Below are 18,891 nucleotides of genomic sequence, written 5' to 3'. Positions count from 1 at the left end.
TTCCCTGCTGAAATTTTTCTGAATACAGGAAAAGCAGCTACCTACTTCAGGAACTAGATTATTATGGTAGTTTAGCTTAAATCTCTGTGTCCATGAAGTTTCCAATTCTGAATCTGTCCAGAGATAAATCAATTAAGCAGTGTCTTTAAAGATGTCTCGCTTTCTCTGGATGCTGCTAGTTGAGATTTCAGATGCATGCATTGTAGGATTCTATATGATTCTGACCCTGTAGTTGATGTGAGTCCTTCTCAGCACTCAGAAGGCCATTCTTGACTCTGATTCAGCTGTCTAGCCAGCACTTTGCAGTTGGCTTATATTAGCCATGGTATCAAATGCCATGGCATGGTCAGCTGTAAGTCATTTCCCTACTCATTAGATTGGATTTCTTGCCCCTGCTTTCATCTCCACTACTGTTTTTGCTAGGAATGGTGAGGACTGACATCAAGATATAATACTGGAGTGCATCTACACCTCTGTGTGCTTCCCAGGTACTTTACTTTTCCAGTGTATTTCCTCAGTGCTGATAAGTGTGGTCCCTTTCTGTGCCAGGGTCTCTTTATGCATACCCCATCTACTTCAAGACAGGAATACATCTCTTGGGGAAAATAAAAAATGTCAGCATTAGAGACAGTGCATTTAAAAAAAAAAGTTTTCAGATACTGTATTGCTGCCCTTTGGATCAGACGTTTCTGCACTCTGTCCCCATTATCCTGATTAGTGCAAGTAAGGGACTTCTCATTATAATATTCTTCACCTATAACTTCTCATCAATATAAAGCAACTAGTGTGGCTGTCTAACATTCAGGTCTTCCAGAGACCTTGGTGCCTGGTCTTTCGTCTTGTTGGACTAAGGAAGATTTGTAGCTTTGAAGCATAGAGTATTATAGGTTGTTTCAAGACCTGTAGTGAGGGACAATAAAGCCCTAGTCTTTTCCATGCTTCCTTGCCACAGAAAGTCCATGGACATTCTGAATCTTTTCTACTTTTGCTTTCTGCTTCTTCCTTCTAACCCATAACATTTTGTTCTCCCTAGCATTCTTATTTGCTGGAATTTGTTGTAATTTAGTCTCCTTAGACAAAAATTGCAATTCTTTTTACTAACTGCTGTACTTCAAAATACATGGGCAAATGAGTAGGATCTGGCCTGAGATTTAACTGATGAAACAGATCATAAAAAATAACCAGACTTGAGAAGTTTCTGAACACAGCAAAAACATTGAAAAGCTGAAAAAAGTTTCGAATAGGAAATTTCACATCTATTCCTCACCCATAAGGGTGAGAGATGTCTGAGCTTCACAAGTAATTGGAGATGGGAGGTACAGGGAATCTTTTAGGGGGCGGAATTTCTCAAGGCCAACAGAACTCTGGTAGTTGTGTGATGCTGGTATAACCACACTAATGATAGCAGAAATAGCAGATTTGGGTACAGATGTAGCTGAACTTGGGACCAGTGGGTGTAGTGGGTTTGCATCCAGGTTTTGGAAGCAAGGGACTGCAGGATTGGCTTCTGTGAGAAGCTGCTAGAAGCTTCCCCTATATACAGCAGAGTCAATGCCGGCTGGTTCCAAGATGAATCCACCACTGGCCAAGGCCAAGCCAATAAGGAATGACAGTAACATCTTAAATACGTGATAACATATTTAAACAGTAAGAAAGGTTATTGAACAGATATAATTGCAGCCGGAGAGAAGAGGAGGCAACTATGCAGACACTTAAGATCAATGAAAAAGGAGGGGGAGAAGGTGCTCAAGTACTGAAGCATAGCAACTATTGGGGAAGACCATGGTGAAGCAGCTGTGCCCCTGCACCCCATGGAGGTCAACAGGGATACAGAGATCTACCTGCAGCCTACAGAGGAACCCCATGCTGGAGCAGGTGGATGCCTGAAAGAGGCTGTGAACTGGTGGGAGTCCTGTGCTGGAGCAGGCTCCTGGGAGGGACCTGCAGACCTGTGGAGAGAGGACCTTGCACTAGAGCAGGTTCCCTGATAGAACCTGTGACTCTCTGGGGGGACCGCATTGGAGCAGGCTTTGCCTGAAGGACAGCACCCTATGGAACAGTGACCCACACTGGAGCAGTTTGTGGAGAACTGTTGCATGTCGGACTGACTCATGTTGGAGAAATTAATGGAGAGCTCCCCATGGGAGGACCCAGCTCTGGAGCAGGGAAGGACTCTTCTCCCTGAGCAGCAACAGGAATGTGTGATCAAATGCCAGAACAATGTGTGATCAACTGCCCCATTCCCTGACCCCTGCGCCGCTGGTGGGCAGGAGGTAGAACCTGGGAAAGAGGGAAGGGTGGGGGAAAGGTGTTTTTAAGATTTATTTTACTTCTCAAAATCCTGCCCTGATTTTATTAGAAATAAATTCAGTTAGTATCCCCAAGTTGAGTCTGTTTTGCCTGTGATTATATTTGATGAGTGACCTCTCCTGGTCCTTAACTCAAGTCATGAACTGTTCGTTATATTTTCTTTCCTCTGTCTGTGGAAAGGAGTGATAGAGCAGCTTTGGTGAGTGCAGGGCATCCAGCCAGTTCAAGTGACTTTAATGGGGAAAAAAATACTTTGTTAGGTTATTTGGGAGGAATCAAGGTGGATGCATGGACAAACGAGTGAAGATAAAAAATAAAAAGACGCCATTTGGACAAATGAAGCTGTTGGTCAACTTTTGTGATAGAGATCTGTGCACTTCGTGTCCACTGTCTATCCTGTCATAGTTAAGTTTTAATATCTTTCCACATAGTCCCATTCTCTGTTCAGTGTGTTAGAGTTCTTGAGTGCCAGCAGCTGGAAGCTTGGCTGCATATCATGAGAGCCCATAGTCTTTATGCTAGCAACTGAGAGACCAGGTTGATGTATCCTATGTGTGAGCAGCTGGAGAATGGGATCGTAAATTATAGGGACCCCTTGATCTGGGTGCCAGCAGATGGAAAGATGAGAGTTTGCGCGCAGTTTTCTAACAAGCTTGCTTCAAAGCTGGATTAAATAGCTAGTAGGAGGAGATCTGCCTCTGGAAATACCCAAGGTTTTCAGCCAGTGACTGGGAAAGGAGTCTGTCCAGGCATGGATATTAGACAGAGCCTTTGCTAGTATTTCAGATTCATGAATGTGGTGCGCATGTGAATTTGGAGTGAATTGTGTATACGTGTGTGGGTGTGTGTGTGTGTCTTGTGTGTGTGTGTGTCTTCACTAATAAGCTTCTGTCCTGATGAGCTTAAGAGAAAGAAGAGGACTTAGCTATTGGTATTCCTCTTTACATGAATGTTGTTACTCAGCTGGCTTTGTGTTACTCTGTTATCTGGTCATCTTATTGCCATGTATTTATTGTGTGTCTCGTCTCTCTGGAATGTGTGTTGAGTCTTGCTCTAGCCTGGACCTGCATATTGATCTAGCAGCCATCAATATCTATAGAAGTGGGACAGTAGGAACATTTGGGTGTTTAGAGTTCAACAGGTTTTGCTTTGGTAGACGAGGAAGGAAGAATCCGGTGATTCCTGAGTTAGAGAACTTGATGAATTCAGAAGTTTCCTTAACACTCATCTTCCCTTCAGGTTAGAATTGTTGGTTTGTATTTTTGTTGCCCCTTTATTCTCTTACCTCCTCCACCATTTGCTGTTGTTCTCCCTGATCCACTACCTCTTTATTCTTTTATAGACCAATCATATTCTCTTTTTGTTCTCAGATCTCTTTCTATACGATGTCAAATGTTTTCTTAGTGTTCTGTTTTTCTAAACATTTATCTGTTCGAACTGTAGTTTGCATTGCAATCAGTCTGCCAGTTTCTTTATAGTCTGAAAAAAAGCAGTGAATTATATTATTTTTTGTGCAGTTTTCATTGGGGTGGTGTATGTCAGTAGTTCTATTACTTTGTTTATCACTGAGATTTGGATCTTTTAAGAGTTTAAAACTTGTTTCCCAAACACAGAAGATAAAAAAAGCACTCAGAATAAAATGGGTACTGCCTAAGACAGAACTTCCAAAACATACAAAGTTGGATTTGAAGTATTTGGACAGGTTCATAAGATGCTTATGAGGATCCATGTTATACTAAATACCATAAAAAAGACTTGCTGTCTTTTGATAATTTTCTTTGGAATCTTTATGGTACTATATTCAGGGCTTGGCAAAATGACAGAATCTAAACACTGGTCTGAAAAAGTGATGTCGGGAAGTTTGGAACACAAAATTTCAGTGATGGGCCTTCTGGAAGGGAATTCAACCTCTCCTTTTTTAAATCAAAGGTAGAACAGCAAAGCTTTCAACTTGGTATGAGCATTTTGCTGGCTCTGGTTCAAAATGTTGATGTGAAAGAACCACTCTAAAAGCAAAGCATAATTCCTAATGAAGTCATCAGAGTCTAGTTTTCTTGTAGGAGCCATGAAAGCTAATAAATTCACTAATTTCAAATATTAGTGCTTAATATAAAAAAACCAAAGCTGAAGTAAAACATTTGCATGTTGTGTAAAGATTTCTCATAGAGGAAGCATGCAAATACATGCAGCCACTAGGATATATTTGACTTTTTTTTTCAGGTTTTGATGAGTTAACTTGTTATTGTGGTGAATCTGTGATTTACCCCCCTGTTCCCTGTGGCACTCAGCCACCAGAGTGTAAAAAGACATGCACCAGGCCACATGACTGTGATCATCCAGGTGAGTTAAGCCATTGCATTTTGAGTGGGTTTTTTGGCGTTTTGTTATTGTTGTTTGTTCGGGTTTTTTGGTTGGTTGGTTTTGTTGTGTGGTTGTTTTTGTTCTTTTTATTTTAATTTGGGGTTCTTCTAATCAAAATGTAGAAAAGTATGCATATGTCTATTTGAAAATAGATTTCCAAGGGTCTACACTAAAAAGCCAACCAGCTAAAAACTTGCAATGAGTACTACTAGTGGTACTTCTCACTGGTAAAAAGCACTGGCGTTTTTTCTTACTGTTATTAATAGTCACAACACATTAAATGCTGTATTCCAAAGATCAAGTGCTCTATTGAAACAGTAGGATAAACTAGTGAACAGTTAGTTTCTATGTTCCTTGGAATTACACTGGCTGATCACAAAATAAATAGCGTGGGTCCAAAAGTTTCTGACAAATTTTGCCTGAGTGTATAACCCTACTCACAAGTTAGAAAATTACGTGCTATTTAATTTAGAAATTATAGAGAATATTCACCTAAACACTTGGCATCATAATTTTTTAAGAATATATTATTCTTGTGTGAAGCATCATCCTTCCCATAAATTGTGTAGTTTTGAAATGTAAACTCATGTTTAATAGTCTATACTGTCTCCTTTAAGGCATTCAACTGAAGTATGCTAATAAAACTGTTACGACTTTTGTATTTCTGTGACTGCAGTGTACCATTCATGTCACAGTGAGGAGAAATGTCCCCCCTGTACCTATCTCACTCAGAAATGGTGTATGGGCAAGCATGAAGTAAGTCTGGAGAATTAATATTTTTGAATACTAAACAGTTTTTTAGGACTGTAGGCTTAGATTTTTGTGGCTTCTTTGGAATGGAATATTTTACTGGAGTTGGAGTTTAATGTGATTAAATTGGAGAAGTAAATCTTTTATTCCAAATGCATTCAAACCAACTGCTGTATTGGGCTATAGTATAAAGCAAAACTCATTCTTTGACCTAAGACCTTTTAGTATTAAGATGCTTATGTGGGCAGTGCCAAATGAAGGTGTGAACAGTAAAAGCACTTTGAGACTTCCATTGATAATTTTTACTGTTAGTTGTCATCTTTTTCCTTTCCTCTTTCAGCTACGAAGTAATATTCCTTGTCATCTCACTGACATTTCCTGTGGACTTCGCTGCAATCAAATGTTAAAATGTGGAATGCACAAATGTAAACGAATCTGTCATAAAGGAGAATGTCTTATAGATGAAGAGTGTAAACAGCCATGTATTATTCCAAGGCTATATTGTAATCATCCATGTATGGCTCCATGTCATCCTTCTTCACCCTGCCCGTCAATATCCTGCTGTGCAAAGGTTAGATACCCAAAGAAAATTCACTGCAAAGTCACAGGTGAATTGTATGGTTTAATTATCAGCCAGTAACAGTTGTGACATGTTTGTATATTGATAGCATGACATTTTTTCTGTAAACTTAAAATACGGATTTTTTAAAAATAAAACTATTCATCAGTTTTAGTTAGCCATTATTCCACTAAAATGGGACTTTTAAAATTAATAAATTTATATCCTTCACACCCCTCCATGGCCATAAAAAGACAAAACTTTTAAAAAGCTGTTCACTTGTGCAATATGGCAGGTTGATCTTCAATGTGAATGTGGAAGAAGAAAGGAGAGTATGATTTGCTCAGAAGCATCCAATACATATCAAAGGTTGGTACAGTAATAATTTTTTCAATTCCTTACTGGACTTACTGCTTCGCAGTTTGATTAAATTGCAGACTTGACTAAATATATTTAGTTCACAAGCTTTTTCATGTTTTTCGTACTTTGACATACGGTGGTTTTGGGGGGTTTTTTGGTACTTCCTTGAGCTTTCATACCAGCCATGCTGCATTAGAACACATTTCTCTTTTTTCTGTTGTTAATCTAACTATGGTGGTGTGTCAAAGCTTGACTCTCCTGTATGTGGGCCTCTATTCTACTCACACTGAGCAATTAGGTACAGATGAATTTGTCAAGTCCAGATGCAGGCTCCTGAATGTATTTGATTGCAGTCCATGTGTGACTTGCTCTCTGAGTTTCCAATCATGTGTGTTGGAACCTAGTCAGTAGAGATGGTGGATGCTAAAGAGTGATTTAAAGTAATTCTGAAATAGATAAATTTAGGCAGGAGAGCTTTGGCATCTAAATCTTGGGGTTTAATATGCAAACTGAGCCCTACCCAACTCTATTGCAATAGTCTCCAGACCCTATTTCTAGACTTACTTCTCTTTCTCATATGCAAGAGAGCAAGGAATGGACAAGGAAAAGAAGAAAAGTGGGGCTTTGGAACTTCTGAAATTAATATAACAAAACAGTAATAATAATCATTTAAAAAAATCTTATTCTGTGACTATGATTGAAAGGGAGTGAAAAAAGTTAATCTGGAGAGTTCTGCTTTGTATACTAGTTGTGAGGTGACTAACAAAAGTCAGAGATTCTTCCTGCTGTTCAAAGAAAGCTACTTAATGATGGTTTTATTTGGAACTGGTATCTGTGGGCCTTTTTTTTTATCCTAGTCCAACTTAGGGTATGCTGTTTTGTTTCTGCTGTATGCTGTCCGTATTCAAGTTCTGACAGAAGATAGCTTAGCTTAGGTACTTAATATTACCTAATGAAAACAAGGAGAAAAATGTGCTAATTAGAAACAATTATGAACAGCTGTAGTCAATACTAAGATGAATGCAAGATACATGCACAGAAGTTTGGTATTTTGATATTTTCATCACTGTGAATGCAAATCAGAAGACTGACTCAACTCTGAAATACCAGTTTCAATTGAGAAATGCTTGTCATTAATTATAAGTTCAAAAGATAACATAGTCCAGATTTTTGAATACTCCAGTTACAAGTCCAGATTTTTGAAGGCTGTTACTTCTCTGCTGTTTTATAGCTCAGGCACTGCAATAATATTCATTCAAGGAAAATGGTTCTTTGAAGCCAATGAGTGTTCTTGCACGCGTAAGGTGAATACATACATATTTATTTCTCTAATCAGAGCCCAAATCAAGAGGAAGGGAAAGAAACTGTTCTGTTTAAACCAAGTGTTTGTATCAGTTAAAATGTGTTCATATGTGCAGACAAATTACTCTTGCCTTGTGATAGTAACAGAACCAGCATTTAGTGCCAGCTAAGTTTGAAAACTCCAGCAGTTCAGGTACCTGAAAGATTAAGATATTGTGATTTTGTGGATATAAGTTTGGCTTTTTTTCCTACCTATCACCACACCAAAACAACAGCAACAAAAACCATATTTAAAAAAAGCAACAAAATAAAGGTCAGCAAATTAATCAAGTATCCAGGTTTTCTCAGAAAGGTTAGAGAAATGATGAAACAGCTTTGGGCTTTGTCAGTGAATGTTGGAGAAAGAATGCCCAAGGGAACAGGAAATACATGTGCTTTATCTACTGCCATATCTGTACATATGGTGCAAATGATGATGTGCTATCATCTCATGTCCCATTACCTAGACTTTGGCATCACCTGATAAATATGATGGTGCCTCTCAGTGATTTCTTTGTTTTATGTAATATGATTAGTCTTCTTCCTGATAGGTGGTAGGTTCTTTGAATGTGATGCAAAACATACAGAGATAAACATATAGAACAAAACGTATCGTTTTATCTGCATGTAACAGAAAAAGATAGTTCAAGAGGATACAATATTTCATTTTTAGGAGTTTGTGGGATATTTCCCTGAAAAATTCCTGTGTGTTTTAGTTACACAAATCTTAGCAAGCAAAGGAGACCGGAAAGACTTGTTATTGAAGGGAATTAGGAAGAATCTTTATGAAGAAAATAGTAATGATCTCAGTAGGCATTTTGTCCTTTCCTTGTGGATTGTGTTAACTGTATTTTGTAAGCAAATTTCTAAGTACTTTATAAATTCACTTCACAGATTTTAGTTGCACAGAGTTAAGGAAGAATAAGATAAAAGGATAGTTAAAGCTGTTTTGTCAGCTGTAGTTTGTATATTAAGCAAGTGAGGAGAAAAAGTATTTGGCTTGCATAATTTCAACTTGCATAAGAAGCATGTCCATTTGTTAGTGTTACTCTTAGCTGAGGGAGATGAGAATAAACTCTTGATTTATATAACTAGATTAGACTCTTAAAACTCAGTGATGTAGAACTCGAGTTCCATTCTGTAATCTGATGAGAAAATGATCGGTCTGTCTTACTTCTAAATCTGCACCCTTATATACCTTTTCAGAAGTTTATGTGTTGCCTCAAATGAAGTCTAATGCTCTTCTTTTTCAGAATAGCTGCTATATCTATAGCAACTAAGTTAACAGATCTACAGCTTGGGGATTCAGTGGAAATCAGTAGGCTTATTACGAAAAAAGAAATGAAGCAGGCCAGGTAAGGAGATATATGTAGTAAAGTATTTGAAGCCCTTGTGTGTACCTGAAGCACAGGTGACATGCATAATACATAATATGGTGATAAAAAAGTCAGCTGTAGTACTAGGAAGACTTACAGTCTTCCTATGCAGCCTGACTACTTCAGCAAAACTGCTAAAAAAGTATTTTGCAGTTCCGTGGTGGTTTGTGGTTTTGCTTTCATGTAGGATGAGTTCTCTCTCATTGTCTGGTTGTTATTATAATTAAGTGTGGAACAATACAACTGTGGTTTCAGAGTTTTTTTCTACTCAGCCAACTTGTTGGAGTTCCTCTGGATTTTTTTTCAGTTCTAGACAGGACAATAGCTATTATCTTCTGTTTCACCATCAAGTGTTCCTTTCTGGATTATTGATATGCTATATTTTCTCCTAGTCATCATCTTACTATTTACAATATTTTTGTATTACCCTTTTTAGAATTTTTTACGTTTGCATTTCAGTTTGATTGCTGCTTTGGTGTTCTGATCCTGGTTGGCACCACAAACCTGATTTTAATTTTGTGGCATAAGATAGGTGATTTTCTTTTTGTGATGTTCCTCAGGATTGAAATAAGCTTGTCCTTTTACTTTTGGTGTCATTTCTTTATGGACTTGTCAATTTTCTCCAACATCCTTCTGTCAGAAAACTTACTGAAATCTTTGCCCTTAGAGTTCCTGTTCTCTGGTTTTAGTTTATTTCTATTACCATGTCTTCTTTTTTATATTGAATTTTATTATTTCAGAGTATGTCTATTACTTATGTTAAAATCTGATGTTCCTTTATATTGTGTAAAGTCAAAATAGTGACATTTCCCATATAGTTGCTTCATGACTTCTGTATCAAAAGCTAGTGCCAGCATACTTCAAGAAATTTTGCTACTGTGTTGTAGTCCCTAACACATCCCTTTCTGTGTGGACAGACACTGTCCTTTCTTTGAACAGTTGAAATTAGCGGAGATGACTTTTCTTTGTACAAGTCTTTCCTAATATGATATCTAAACTGTGGTAGGTAGCCTTTATTCAAGGACTGTCAGAGGAAGTATTCTGCCTTCTCTCTTTTTGTCTACCGAATACTGGGGCAGGGGGAAAAGAGACAGTGGTACATAGAATATTTAGTCTAAAATTTCTAGTTTATTGTCAAACTCCTGTGTTTTCAAAGTAGTGTACAAATCTACTTCATTCCTTTACAATAAAAGAATGTTTTCTGCAAGCTGCAGGGATTTTCTTTTTGTTTCACTCTCTTGTCCTGTCTGTAGACATTTTATACTTTAGCTTAGATTTCTTATTAGGGCTTGGGATTTTTCTTGTGACAAATTTGATCAGACCTAGAGTAGCTTCTCTAAATTGGCTACGTTCCTCTTTTAGAGGAGGAGAAAATAATTCTTCAAGCAAATGACTTTAAACAGTACCAGGTCGATCTTAAGAGTGCAAGTATGTTCATTTTCTTCTGTCTCCTTCAAGAAAGTCATCAGAAGTTCTGGATCTTGGAACTATTTGTCTCCAAAGATAATACATGCCACTGAATAAACCAGTTTGAACCTGTTTCCCCTGTAGAATTTCTTTTTTTTAATGTAAGTAACTATTATAAAGAGAATTAATTAACTTAAGCAGTCTAACGCGAAGAAGTTTGTAACTGCCACTGAAATTCTGGGGAACTCCTGATTCTTCTCAACATTTTAATCCCTCAAAATAAAATTATGAAATACCTTTCAAAGACAAGACAGAAAACTGAAATTCATAACTCTGCTGACACTAGAAATTAGGAATTCAGTGGAAATACTGATGTTTATGGTTCATCACAATCCTCCATATACATGTCTAACTTTCCTCTTTTCCCTGACTGTTAATTTTTTCTGATTCATACGAGTAAGTGACATCTTCCATTGCTGATTCCCAGTCCTCCTAGCATCCCTTCAGTGCTCCTATCAACTTCATTCTTCTCTCAAATGATAAAATTTGCCAATAAACATCTAGTTCAGAAGCTTTTTTCCTCAGTTCCTGTACGACTTTGGTAATTGCTATTCCTGTTCAAGACCAGGAGAAGGGATTGGCTGCTCAAAGATCTTTGTTGCTTCTTTATTTTTAGCTCTACTATTTGTTCTAATACAATAAACTATTCGCACACACTCTTGTTACTTCTTTAGACTTGATAATATGACACCAGCAAGCTACACCTTGAAAAGTATGAGTAGCAGCAGTGATTCCAATTGTATTTTTCTTTCACAATTCAGGTTGCAGTGCGATGAGGAATGCTTAGCTATTCAGAGGAACAGGTGGGCAATTAACTTGCTTGCTTTTTTTAATTTTTTTTTTTAACAGAAGTAGTCTAGATTTGGAAAGTTAATGCCATGTGGATAAGAAATTATTTTCTGCATGACCTAGAGAACAGATAAGTGTGGAGATGATTCCTGTTACGAAGATCTATATTGAGTGATCAGAAATCTTGCTAGAATATTCTAGTTCTAAATGAGTAGTTTGAAATGTGCAGACCATATCTTTTGCAAGCTATTTATTTGTATTAGTAACCTGTAACTTTATTCTTTGATGACATGTATGGAAGGTTGGGATTTATATGGGGTTGGGGGTTTTTTTTGTTGTTTGCTTATGTTTTTGTTTATATTTTGGGGTTTTTTCCTCCTACCATCAAATTTAGGCGCCTTGCTGAAGCTCTTGAAATAGATGATAATTCTGATCCTTTTAATATCCGTTCTTCTGGACCAAAGTACAGTGACCTTTTAAAAGAAGATGCAAGGTATGTGTTCTAATGATGGCAGGTGTCATAAGTCAACAGTGTTGAGAGCAAGATGGGAAATGCAGAACAGTTCTATTTACTCTTCTAAAAATAACTGCCTTGGCAGTAGATGGCCAAGGAGGCAAAGGAATTGATGTGCACTTCTCAAGACCTCCAAAATGGTATGTAAACGAAAAGTATAATATAATGAAAAGTATATATAAAGTATATAAAGTATATATAATGAAAAGTAAAAAGTGCCTGACAGATTGCTTTTTTCTGTAACCAGAAAAGGACCAGATTTAGAATGGGAACATCATTTTACACCATTCTAACTTTGAATCAGTACCTGTACTTCTCACATCTCTACTGCTTTTACACAGAATCAGCTTTCACCTCAGTGCTCCTTATAAATATTTCAAAACAAAGACAAAAATGATGGCAAAATAATGAAATATGCTCTCATAGACTGCTGTTCTTTCCACCAGTCTCATTTACTTTTTTGCCTTACTGCTTTTATTTTAAAAATAAAGAAATGGAATTAATAAAACATTGGATGCAGAGCAAAGCCTATGCCAGTGTGACTGCATAGAGCATTGCTAGACTGAGGCACCCTAAAATGAGACAATGTGAAATCAAGGTAATACCAAAATCATCACATCAATAAATACTTCGCAATCTGGAATGACAGGGAGGGATCAGACAAATTTTTAAAAAGATGTTTAGATTATATGTCATCTAAGAGTTTTTACTCCTGTATGAGTTTGTAGGCATGACGTTGGTTTTTACCAGGTCTAAGTTTTTTAGAACAGCTTAATATGTTTTGTTCTTGCTCCAGTACTCTAATGCTGCATAAATATCATGGTTTTGTAAGGATGTTTGCTGCTTGAAAATCCTTTATTTAATTTGTTGATATGTTGAGATAAGTGAAAATTTTACATAAGCAACCACTCAGAATTTAAAAGTTACATCTTCTTTGCTTCCAACTGATGAGGCTACTGTAAAATAGGAGCTGAATGTTTTCGTTGTGGAGCTACTGGTTTTTTTATTAGTATTTGCGCTTAGAAGTGCTATTTTATAAGGACTATTATCTTAGTTGTGTATAGAGTATGTTTTCCTTTACCTTTTTCAGAAAACACCGCACACATTTTCAGTACAATAAGTGAAAATTTTGCATTGTGTGTGTAGTCTACTGTGGTTTTTTGGATTACAATTCTATCTTGTCTTTCTGCCAGCCACTACCCATAGTGCAGTGTTCATCTTTCATGAACAGAACTGACCATGGTTATGCACTATATTGCTGATGGTCAAACAGAGACCTTAAAAAGTAGCCTTAATGCTTCCACACTCCTCCTCATTCTTGCAGTGATTTTAATTGTGTTTCCTTTGTAGCCACTTTACACTGGTAATTTACAATAAACTAATACACCAGTGCTATTCTTACTGATTCATAGCTAAAGCAGAAGTTTTTGTTAGTCCTCAAGTCAATTACTTTGTGCATTGAATTACTGGATTTCATTTATCTAGTTTTAAAGATAAATGAGTTTCTCCTTATAGTAATGTATAGTAACTCTTCACAGGAGCAGCAGTCTGCAATTTGTGAATCTATGGCTTTATGAATTTACTTCCTTGACTACTCCTGATGATCTTTTATCTCAGTAGTCTAGCAGAAGATTTGTCTTTCCATTATGATGGCAGGATCCAGAAATTGTGTTGTTGCCTTACCCTGGTCTTAAAATTAAGAACCAAACATGGTTTAAGGGAAAAGGGGTTTTTAACTTCGGTATTTATTTAAGGATCGTTAAGGTGCACCACTTCGTCCAGGTGGAACACGCCAAAATGCACACACATGATAGATTGCGTATACAATTTATAGGCCTTGCAAATTAGCTGATCTATCAAAGATTACCCAATGAGAGGCTCAAATGAACCCCCCATCCTGAGGAATCCCCCCCGGATGGACCTATCTTAGTTTACAGGATGTTCTAGGGAAGACCTTGGTTTCTCAGGATGGCATAGGGCTTTCTGGCCTCCAACTGCAAGGCCTCCAGGATGTTTGGTCTCCTGGCTTAATGGAATATTGGGTCTAAGCTGTTATCAGACTTAAGGAATTACAAGTTTTAGTGGGGGGAGGGGTTTGTCCCGGTTGCAGGGGAACCAGCCAGAGTCACGACATGAACGCTGATACGATTTGAACATCATACTCCCGTTTTATGTTTACTTACACCAAGTTATACTTTTCAAAGTTCACGCCCCTTTCCCATGAGAAAGCCTCTAAGCAGCGGGGGAGCTGACCAGTGTATACCTTTTCCCAAGGCTGTTCAAGGCTGCCGGCTAGCAGGTGCCTTGCAATCCTGAGGCCCCTTCTGCAACAGCCCTGGGGTGCCCAAGCTCTCCTGGGGTATCATATGTACCCGTTCCACAAGGAATTCCTCTACAACAAGTATGCATGCTAAAAGCACTGGGGATACATAAAAGCCATGTAAAAGGGTATATAAAAGGTATATATAAAAAAAGGAAAAAATCATCATGGCATCAGTATCTGTTACAGTATGGTTTTCAGATGGTTCAACATTCTGAATAATTTCTGACAGATTAATTTATTCTTGCTTGAGTGCATCATTCCACTAATGCAGGAGTTCAGGGCTTGTGGCTTTCTGCAGAGCATAAGTTACATACAGGATCTTAGAATGATTGAAAAACTCAACAGTTGCCTCCCTGTGCATTCAGAGTCACTGCCTCAAGAAGGCAGCAGCTGCCAAAGTCATTACTAGAATGCCATGTTATCTTCTTTAGGCAATTAATTGGTCTGTGTAGCTGATATATTGTCAAGAGCTGAAAGAAATGCATACGTAAAAATGAAGAAAACTTGAGAAAGCTGTAAGAACTCCTGAGGATTTTGAGGTGTAGTCTTTAATGACAGAACCCTGAAGCTCCCAAAATGCAGTGCAACTCCAGGTAACAGGAGGAAGATGAGCGAGTGTAAGCATGCCAAGATAATATGTCTCCTTTGTAGGACAGTGACAGGAGAAGGGGGCACCAGGAATAGCATGGAAGTGCTGATGCATGCTGATCTTGCTGATGTGTTTGTCAGGATCTGATAAGGAGTCAAAAGAAGTCTCTCCACCATATTGCTTTACATGAGGAGATACTCTGCTGCCAAGGGGTATCCATCTTGTAGCATGGAGATGACTACCAACTGAGCACAGATCAGGGGGTACAGATCCACTGGCTGGACACCTCAGCACTGACCTTTTAAGAAGCTCCAGAAATATATACACATAGAGTAAACAAATGCTCAGGTTGATCTGTTGACATGAAGTTGGGGAATAGACTGGCACAAGTATCAGTGTCCAACTGGACATGGATGATGTTGAGGCTGTTATTTGATGAATTAAGACTACTAGAGTAAGAGAGAATATCTGATGTATCTACCCACCTGGAGCTACACAGAAAATAATGTTCTTGTTTTGTCACTGGCTGTGCAAGACCCCACTGTATGCACTATGAATATCTGTGGTTTTATAGGCTCCTGAGGGGCTTTTTTATTTTTATGTATCCCTCAGTGTGTTAGCTGGTTCCTTAGTACGCTTTTAAATATTATACATCAGATCCTAGTGGACCCTCTCACTGGGTAGTTGATACATTTTTTTCTTAACTGCCATGATCACTTCACCTTGAAATTTGGGTGTTCATGGTTGGTATTCTGTGTAGTTCATGCTTTCTAACCCTCTAAATCCTGAAGGTGTTGGTGGTTTTGGTTGGGTTTTTTGTTGTTGGATTGGGGTTTTTTTTGTTTGTGGATTGGGGTTTTTTTGAACTTGAAATTATTTCTGCAATATTCTTTCCAAAGCCTCATACTACATGAGCTGACTCTGTATTTCACACTGTAGGTGTCTGGAGGCCCCTTTCTTTTTAGCTCTACCAGTTCATGTCCTTTTTCCAATTCTCCCAGTGTTAAACTCTACTGAAGACCCAGGAATTCTCATAGCTACATGCAGTGTCCATGTACTGTTGCTAGACCTTGAAGGTTTACCAGTGATGGGCTAAGTCCATTTTATCTGATCAAGTGATGTTGGTAGCTGAGCTATTCAATGTTGTTGTTTTGCACATTTGTTTGAGACCCCTTGGTCTTTTGATGATACATTCACTTCAGCATCCAGAACTTTGGTAGGTCATCTGCCAGAGATAGTTGTGCTTGCTTTGGCAGGCACTTCTTGACTGGCTAAATTCTGACATCATTCACAAAGTGGTACTGTGTTGATATGGAATAGTGCCTGGTTTTTGAAGAATTATTTACTACTTACCAGCTTTGAGATATGAAATCTTCAGGTAGCCTTTTTTCCCCATGGGGATGGTAGCCTAAAAAATAGCAGCCTTCCTTTTAAAGCTGGTTTACCTGCTTATTTAAGAACAGAGCACAAAGTTTGCCCATAAGTGAAAGACTTGAAGTACTGTGATGAAGCTAGTTACAAAAAAATACTTCAAACAAATCCTTAGTATCTCACATCAAGAATGTTTTGTTTGCTTGCAAGTAGCCTTATGCTGCTTCATGCATTCTTAATAGTTTGTTGTGCTAGGCAAGCTGAAGACCAAAATCAGTGAACTTTTCCTCTGTCTTGGAAAAGAGCTCCACTCTGTTTACCCTGTTCCCATTTTTGTGTCTCATCATATATTGTAATTAAGTAAATTAATGACAAGTAACTTAAAAACACCAAAATGGCAACTTTAACATCTACATTATTCATTTGAAAATGTAGAATTGGATTGTCAGACAGTAGAGCCATGTCACAGCATTTTATTCTGGGTTCCAGTTGTTGAAGGGGAAATAATTATTTTTGTAATAGTGATGACATTCTAACAGTCTTTTAATGTGAATGAAGCTTCTGCTTCCGTCAATTGTGTTCTTTACTTTTGTTCTTGTTGAAAAATACTACAAAATATGAAGATACTATATCTTTGTACGCTCTCTTGCCCTGTTCACCTAGAATGCTGTTTTTGCAGGAAGGATATAAAATTTGTCAGTGACATTGAGAAGGAAATGAGAATGCTTGTGGAAGCTGTGAATAAGGTCAGTATTCAGATACTCTGTATAGATTCTTAGAATTGGTTTCGTTTGGGGGGAGTTTGATATTACTAAACTTTATTAATACTCATAGTTATGAGTTGACACCAGATCTGTTTGCGCTCCAATATAATGCACAGTTTAATTGTAAAAAGAACAAAATTTTTAGGAGACCTAGTAGTTCAGGATCACTTTGGTGCCAAACCTTGCTTAAGGATTAAAGCAGTGCTGGGCGTTAATGCACCAATGGATGATCATCAATTTTTGGTTCTCCATTAATAAAATATTGTCAAAGATGATGTTTAAACATTCAGATTTTGAGGAGGAAAGCCTGGGTACTTCTTATCCCTGCAGTGGAACTTGCTCACGAATTTTTTTATACCTTCCTATATTTGCCAGTGTATGAGGTTGTCCTCCTTCTATAAAAAAACCTGGATTCAGTCACAGTGTTTGAGAGACTCCAGTATACTTAGAGAGGCTGATACCACAGACATAATCATATGTTTTTCAGTGATACCACCTTCAGGTTAGCTTGCTGCTGCTCCATGAAAGACCCAGTATATGTGGTTCAAAGGACCATGTAAACTATACTATTCTCAGTTGCCTTTAGCTCAAGAAGGACCTAATCTACTGTAGAAAGCATAATTTTGATCCCCCTAGGCCCTAAGGACAGTTATTTAACTTTATTCCTTAAAAAAATTATGGAGGATGTTTCTTAAACAATGTTGGTGATTGTCCATCTGTCTAGTGTTCTTGCCCGTTGTTTTCATCATTAGAATGAAAGACTGAAAATAAGTCAATCTGTGTCTAGTTACTAAAGAACAGGTAAAGTTGGGAGGGACCCAGTTGGGTCACCCAGTCCAACCTCCCAGCTCAAGAAGGGTCATCCTAGAGCATATTGCATGGGATTGCATCCAGACAGTTCTGTAGTATCTCCAGTGAGGGAGACTCCACAACCTCTCTGGACAATCTGTTTCAGTGCTCAGTCACCTGCACAGTAAAGAAGTTCTTTCTCATATTCATGTGGAACTTCCTGTGCATCAGTTTCTGCCTGATGCCTCTTTTCCCGTTGGTTGGCACTATTAAGAGCCTGGCTCCATCCTCCTGACACTCCATCTTCAGATACTTATTGACAAAAAAACCTAATAATAAATAGAATCTTATCTGTCATCTCATCTTGAGGTACAATAGGCCCAACTCTCTCAGCCTATCCTCATGAGATGGTCCAGTCCCCTATCATCTTTGTAGCCCTCTGCTGGACTTGCTTCAGGACCTCCATTTCTCTCTTGTACTGAGGAGCCCGGTACTGGACATTCCAGCATTCCAGGTAAGGCCTCATGAGGGCTGAGTAGAGGGGCAGGATCACCTCTCATGAGCTCCTGATCACACTCTTCCTAGTGCACCATGTCATTGGCTTTGTGCCACAAGGGCACAATGCTGTCTCATGGACAGCTTGCTGCCTATCAGCATCTCCAGATCCTTGTCTGAAGATCTGCTTTCCACCAGCCTATACTGGTGCATGAGGTTCTTCCTCCCTGAGTGCAGGTCTCTGTATTTGCCCTTAAAGAATTTCTGAAAACTCTCTGTCCATCCCTCCAGCCTGTTGAGATCCTTCTGAAGGGCTGCGCACTGCTCTGGGATGTTGGCCACGCCTCACAGCTTTGGGTCGTCAGTGAATTTGCTGGGGAGGCATCTGCCCTTTTATCCAAGTCACTGATATGTAAGTTAGAACAATATTAGAGCCAGTACTGATCACTGGGCAACACCGCTAGTTACAGGCCTCCAACTCGACTCTCTGCCACTGATCACAACCCTCTGAGATCTGCTGTTCAGACAGTTCTCAAAACACCTCACTGTCCACTCATCCACATGGCACTTCCTGAGTTAAACTATGAGGATGTCACAGGACACAGTGTCAGAAATCTTCCTAAAAGCCAGGTAGACAATATTCAGTGCTCTTGCCTTACCTAGCCAGGGGATAGACAGTTGTTTTATCATACAGTTAGATTGGTTAAGCATGATTTTCCTTTGGTGAATCCAT

At 38.4% G+C, this 18,891-nt stretch overlaps 1 protein-coding gene across 10 annotated transcripts in view; it reads left to right on the top strand.

Moving 5' to 3' along the window:
- The window catches only part of NFX1 (nuclear transcription factor, X-box binding 1), an 89,030-nt gene that overhangs the window by 52,837 nt on the left and 17,302 nt on the right, over positions 1-18,891 (top strand). For 5 of the 10 annotated variants that reach the window (XR_001865090.1, XM_017743629.1, XM_017743625.1 and 2 more), the window contains exons 14-21: positions 4,531-4,650; positions 5,348-5,427; positions 5,762-5,992; positions 6,276-6,349; positions 8,935-9,036; positions 11,286-11,327; positions 11,708-11,806; positions 16,790-16,856. Coding sequence is in view for 9 of the 10 variants with exons in the window: in XM_017743629.1 (XP_017599118.1) it covers positions 4,531-4,650; positions 5,348-5,427; positions 5,762-5,992; positions 6,276-6,349; positions 8,935-9,036; positions 11,286-11,327; positions 11,708-11,806; positions 16,790-16,856 (815 nt within the window). In the remaining variant the exon portion in view is untranslated. Of the gene's footprint in view, positions 1-4,530; positions 4,651-5,347; positions 5,428-5,761; positions 5,993-6,275; positions 6,350-8,934; positions 9,037-11,285; positions 11,328-11,707; positions 11,807-16,773; positions 16,857-18,891 lie in introns of all 10 variants that reach the window. The other 5 variants (XM_017743632.1, XM_017743631.1, XM_017743630.1 and 2 more) reach the window with 2 other exon arrangements.

This window comes from Corvus brachyrhynchos, unplaced genomic scaffold, assembly GCF_000691975.1.
Source record: "Corvus brachyrhynchos isolate BGI_N302 unplaced genomic scaffold, ASM69197v1 scaffold49, whole genome shotgun sequence".
Classification (NCBI taxonomy): Eukaryota; Metazoa; Chordata; class Aves; order Passeriformes; family Corvidae; genus Corvus; species Corvus brachyrhynchos.
The sequence above is the reverse complement of the archived record's forward strand: the minus strand, read 5'-3'. Positions and strand labels throughout refer to the sequence as shown.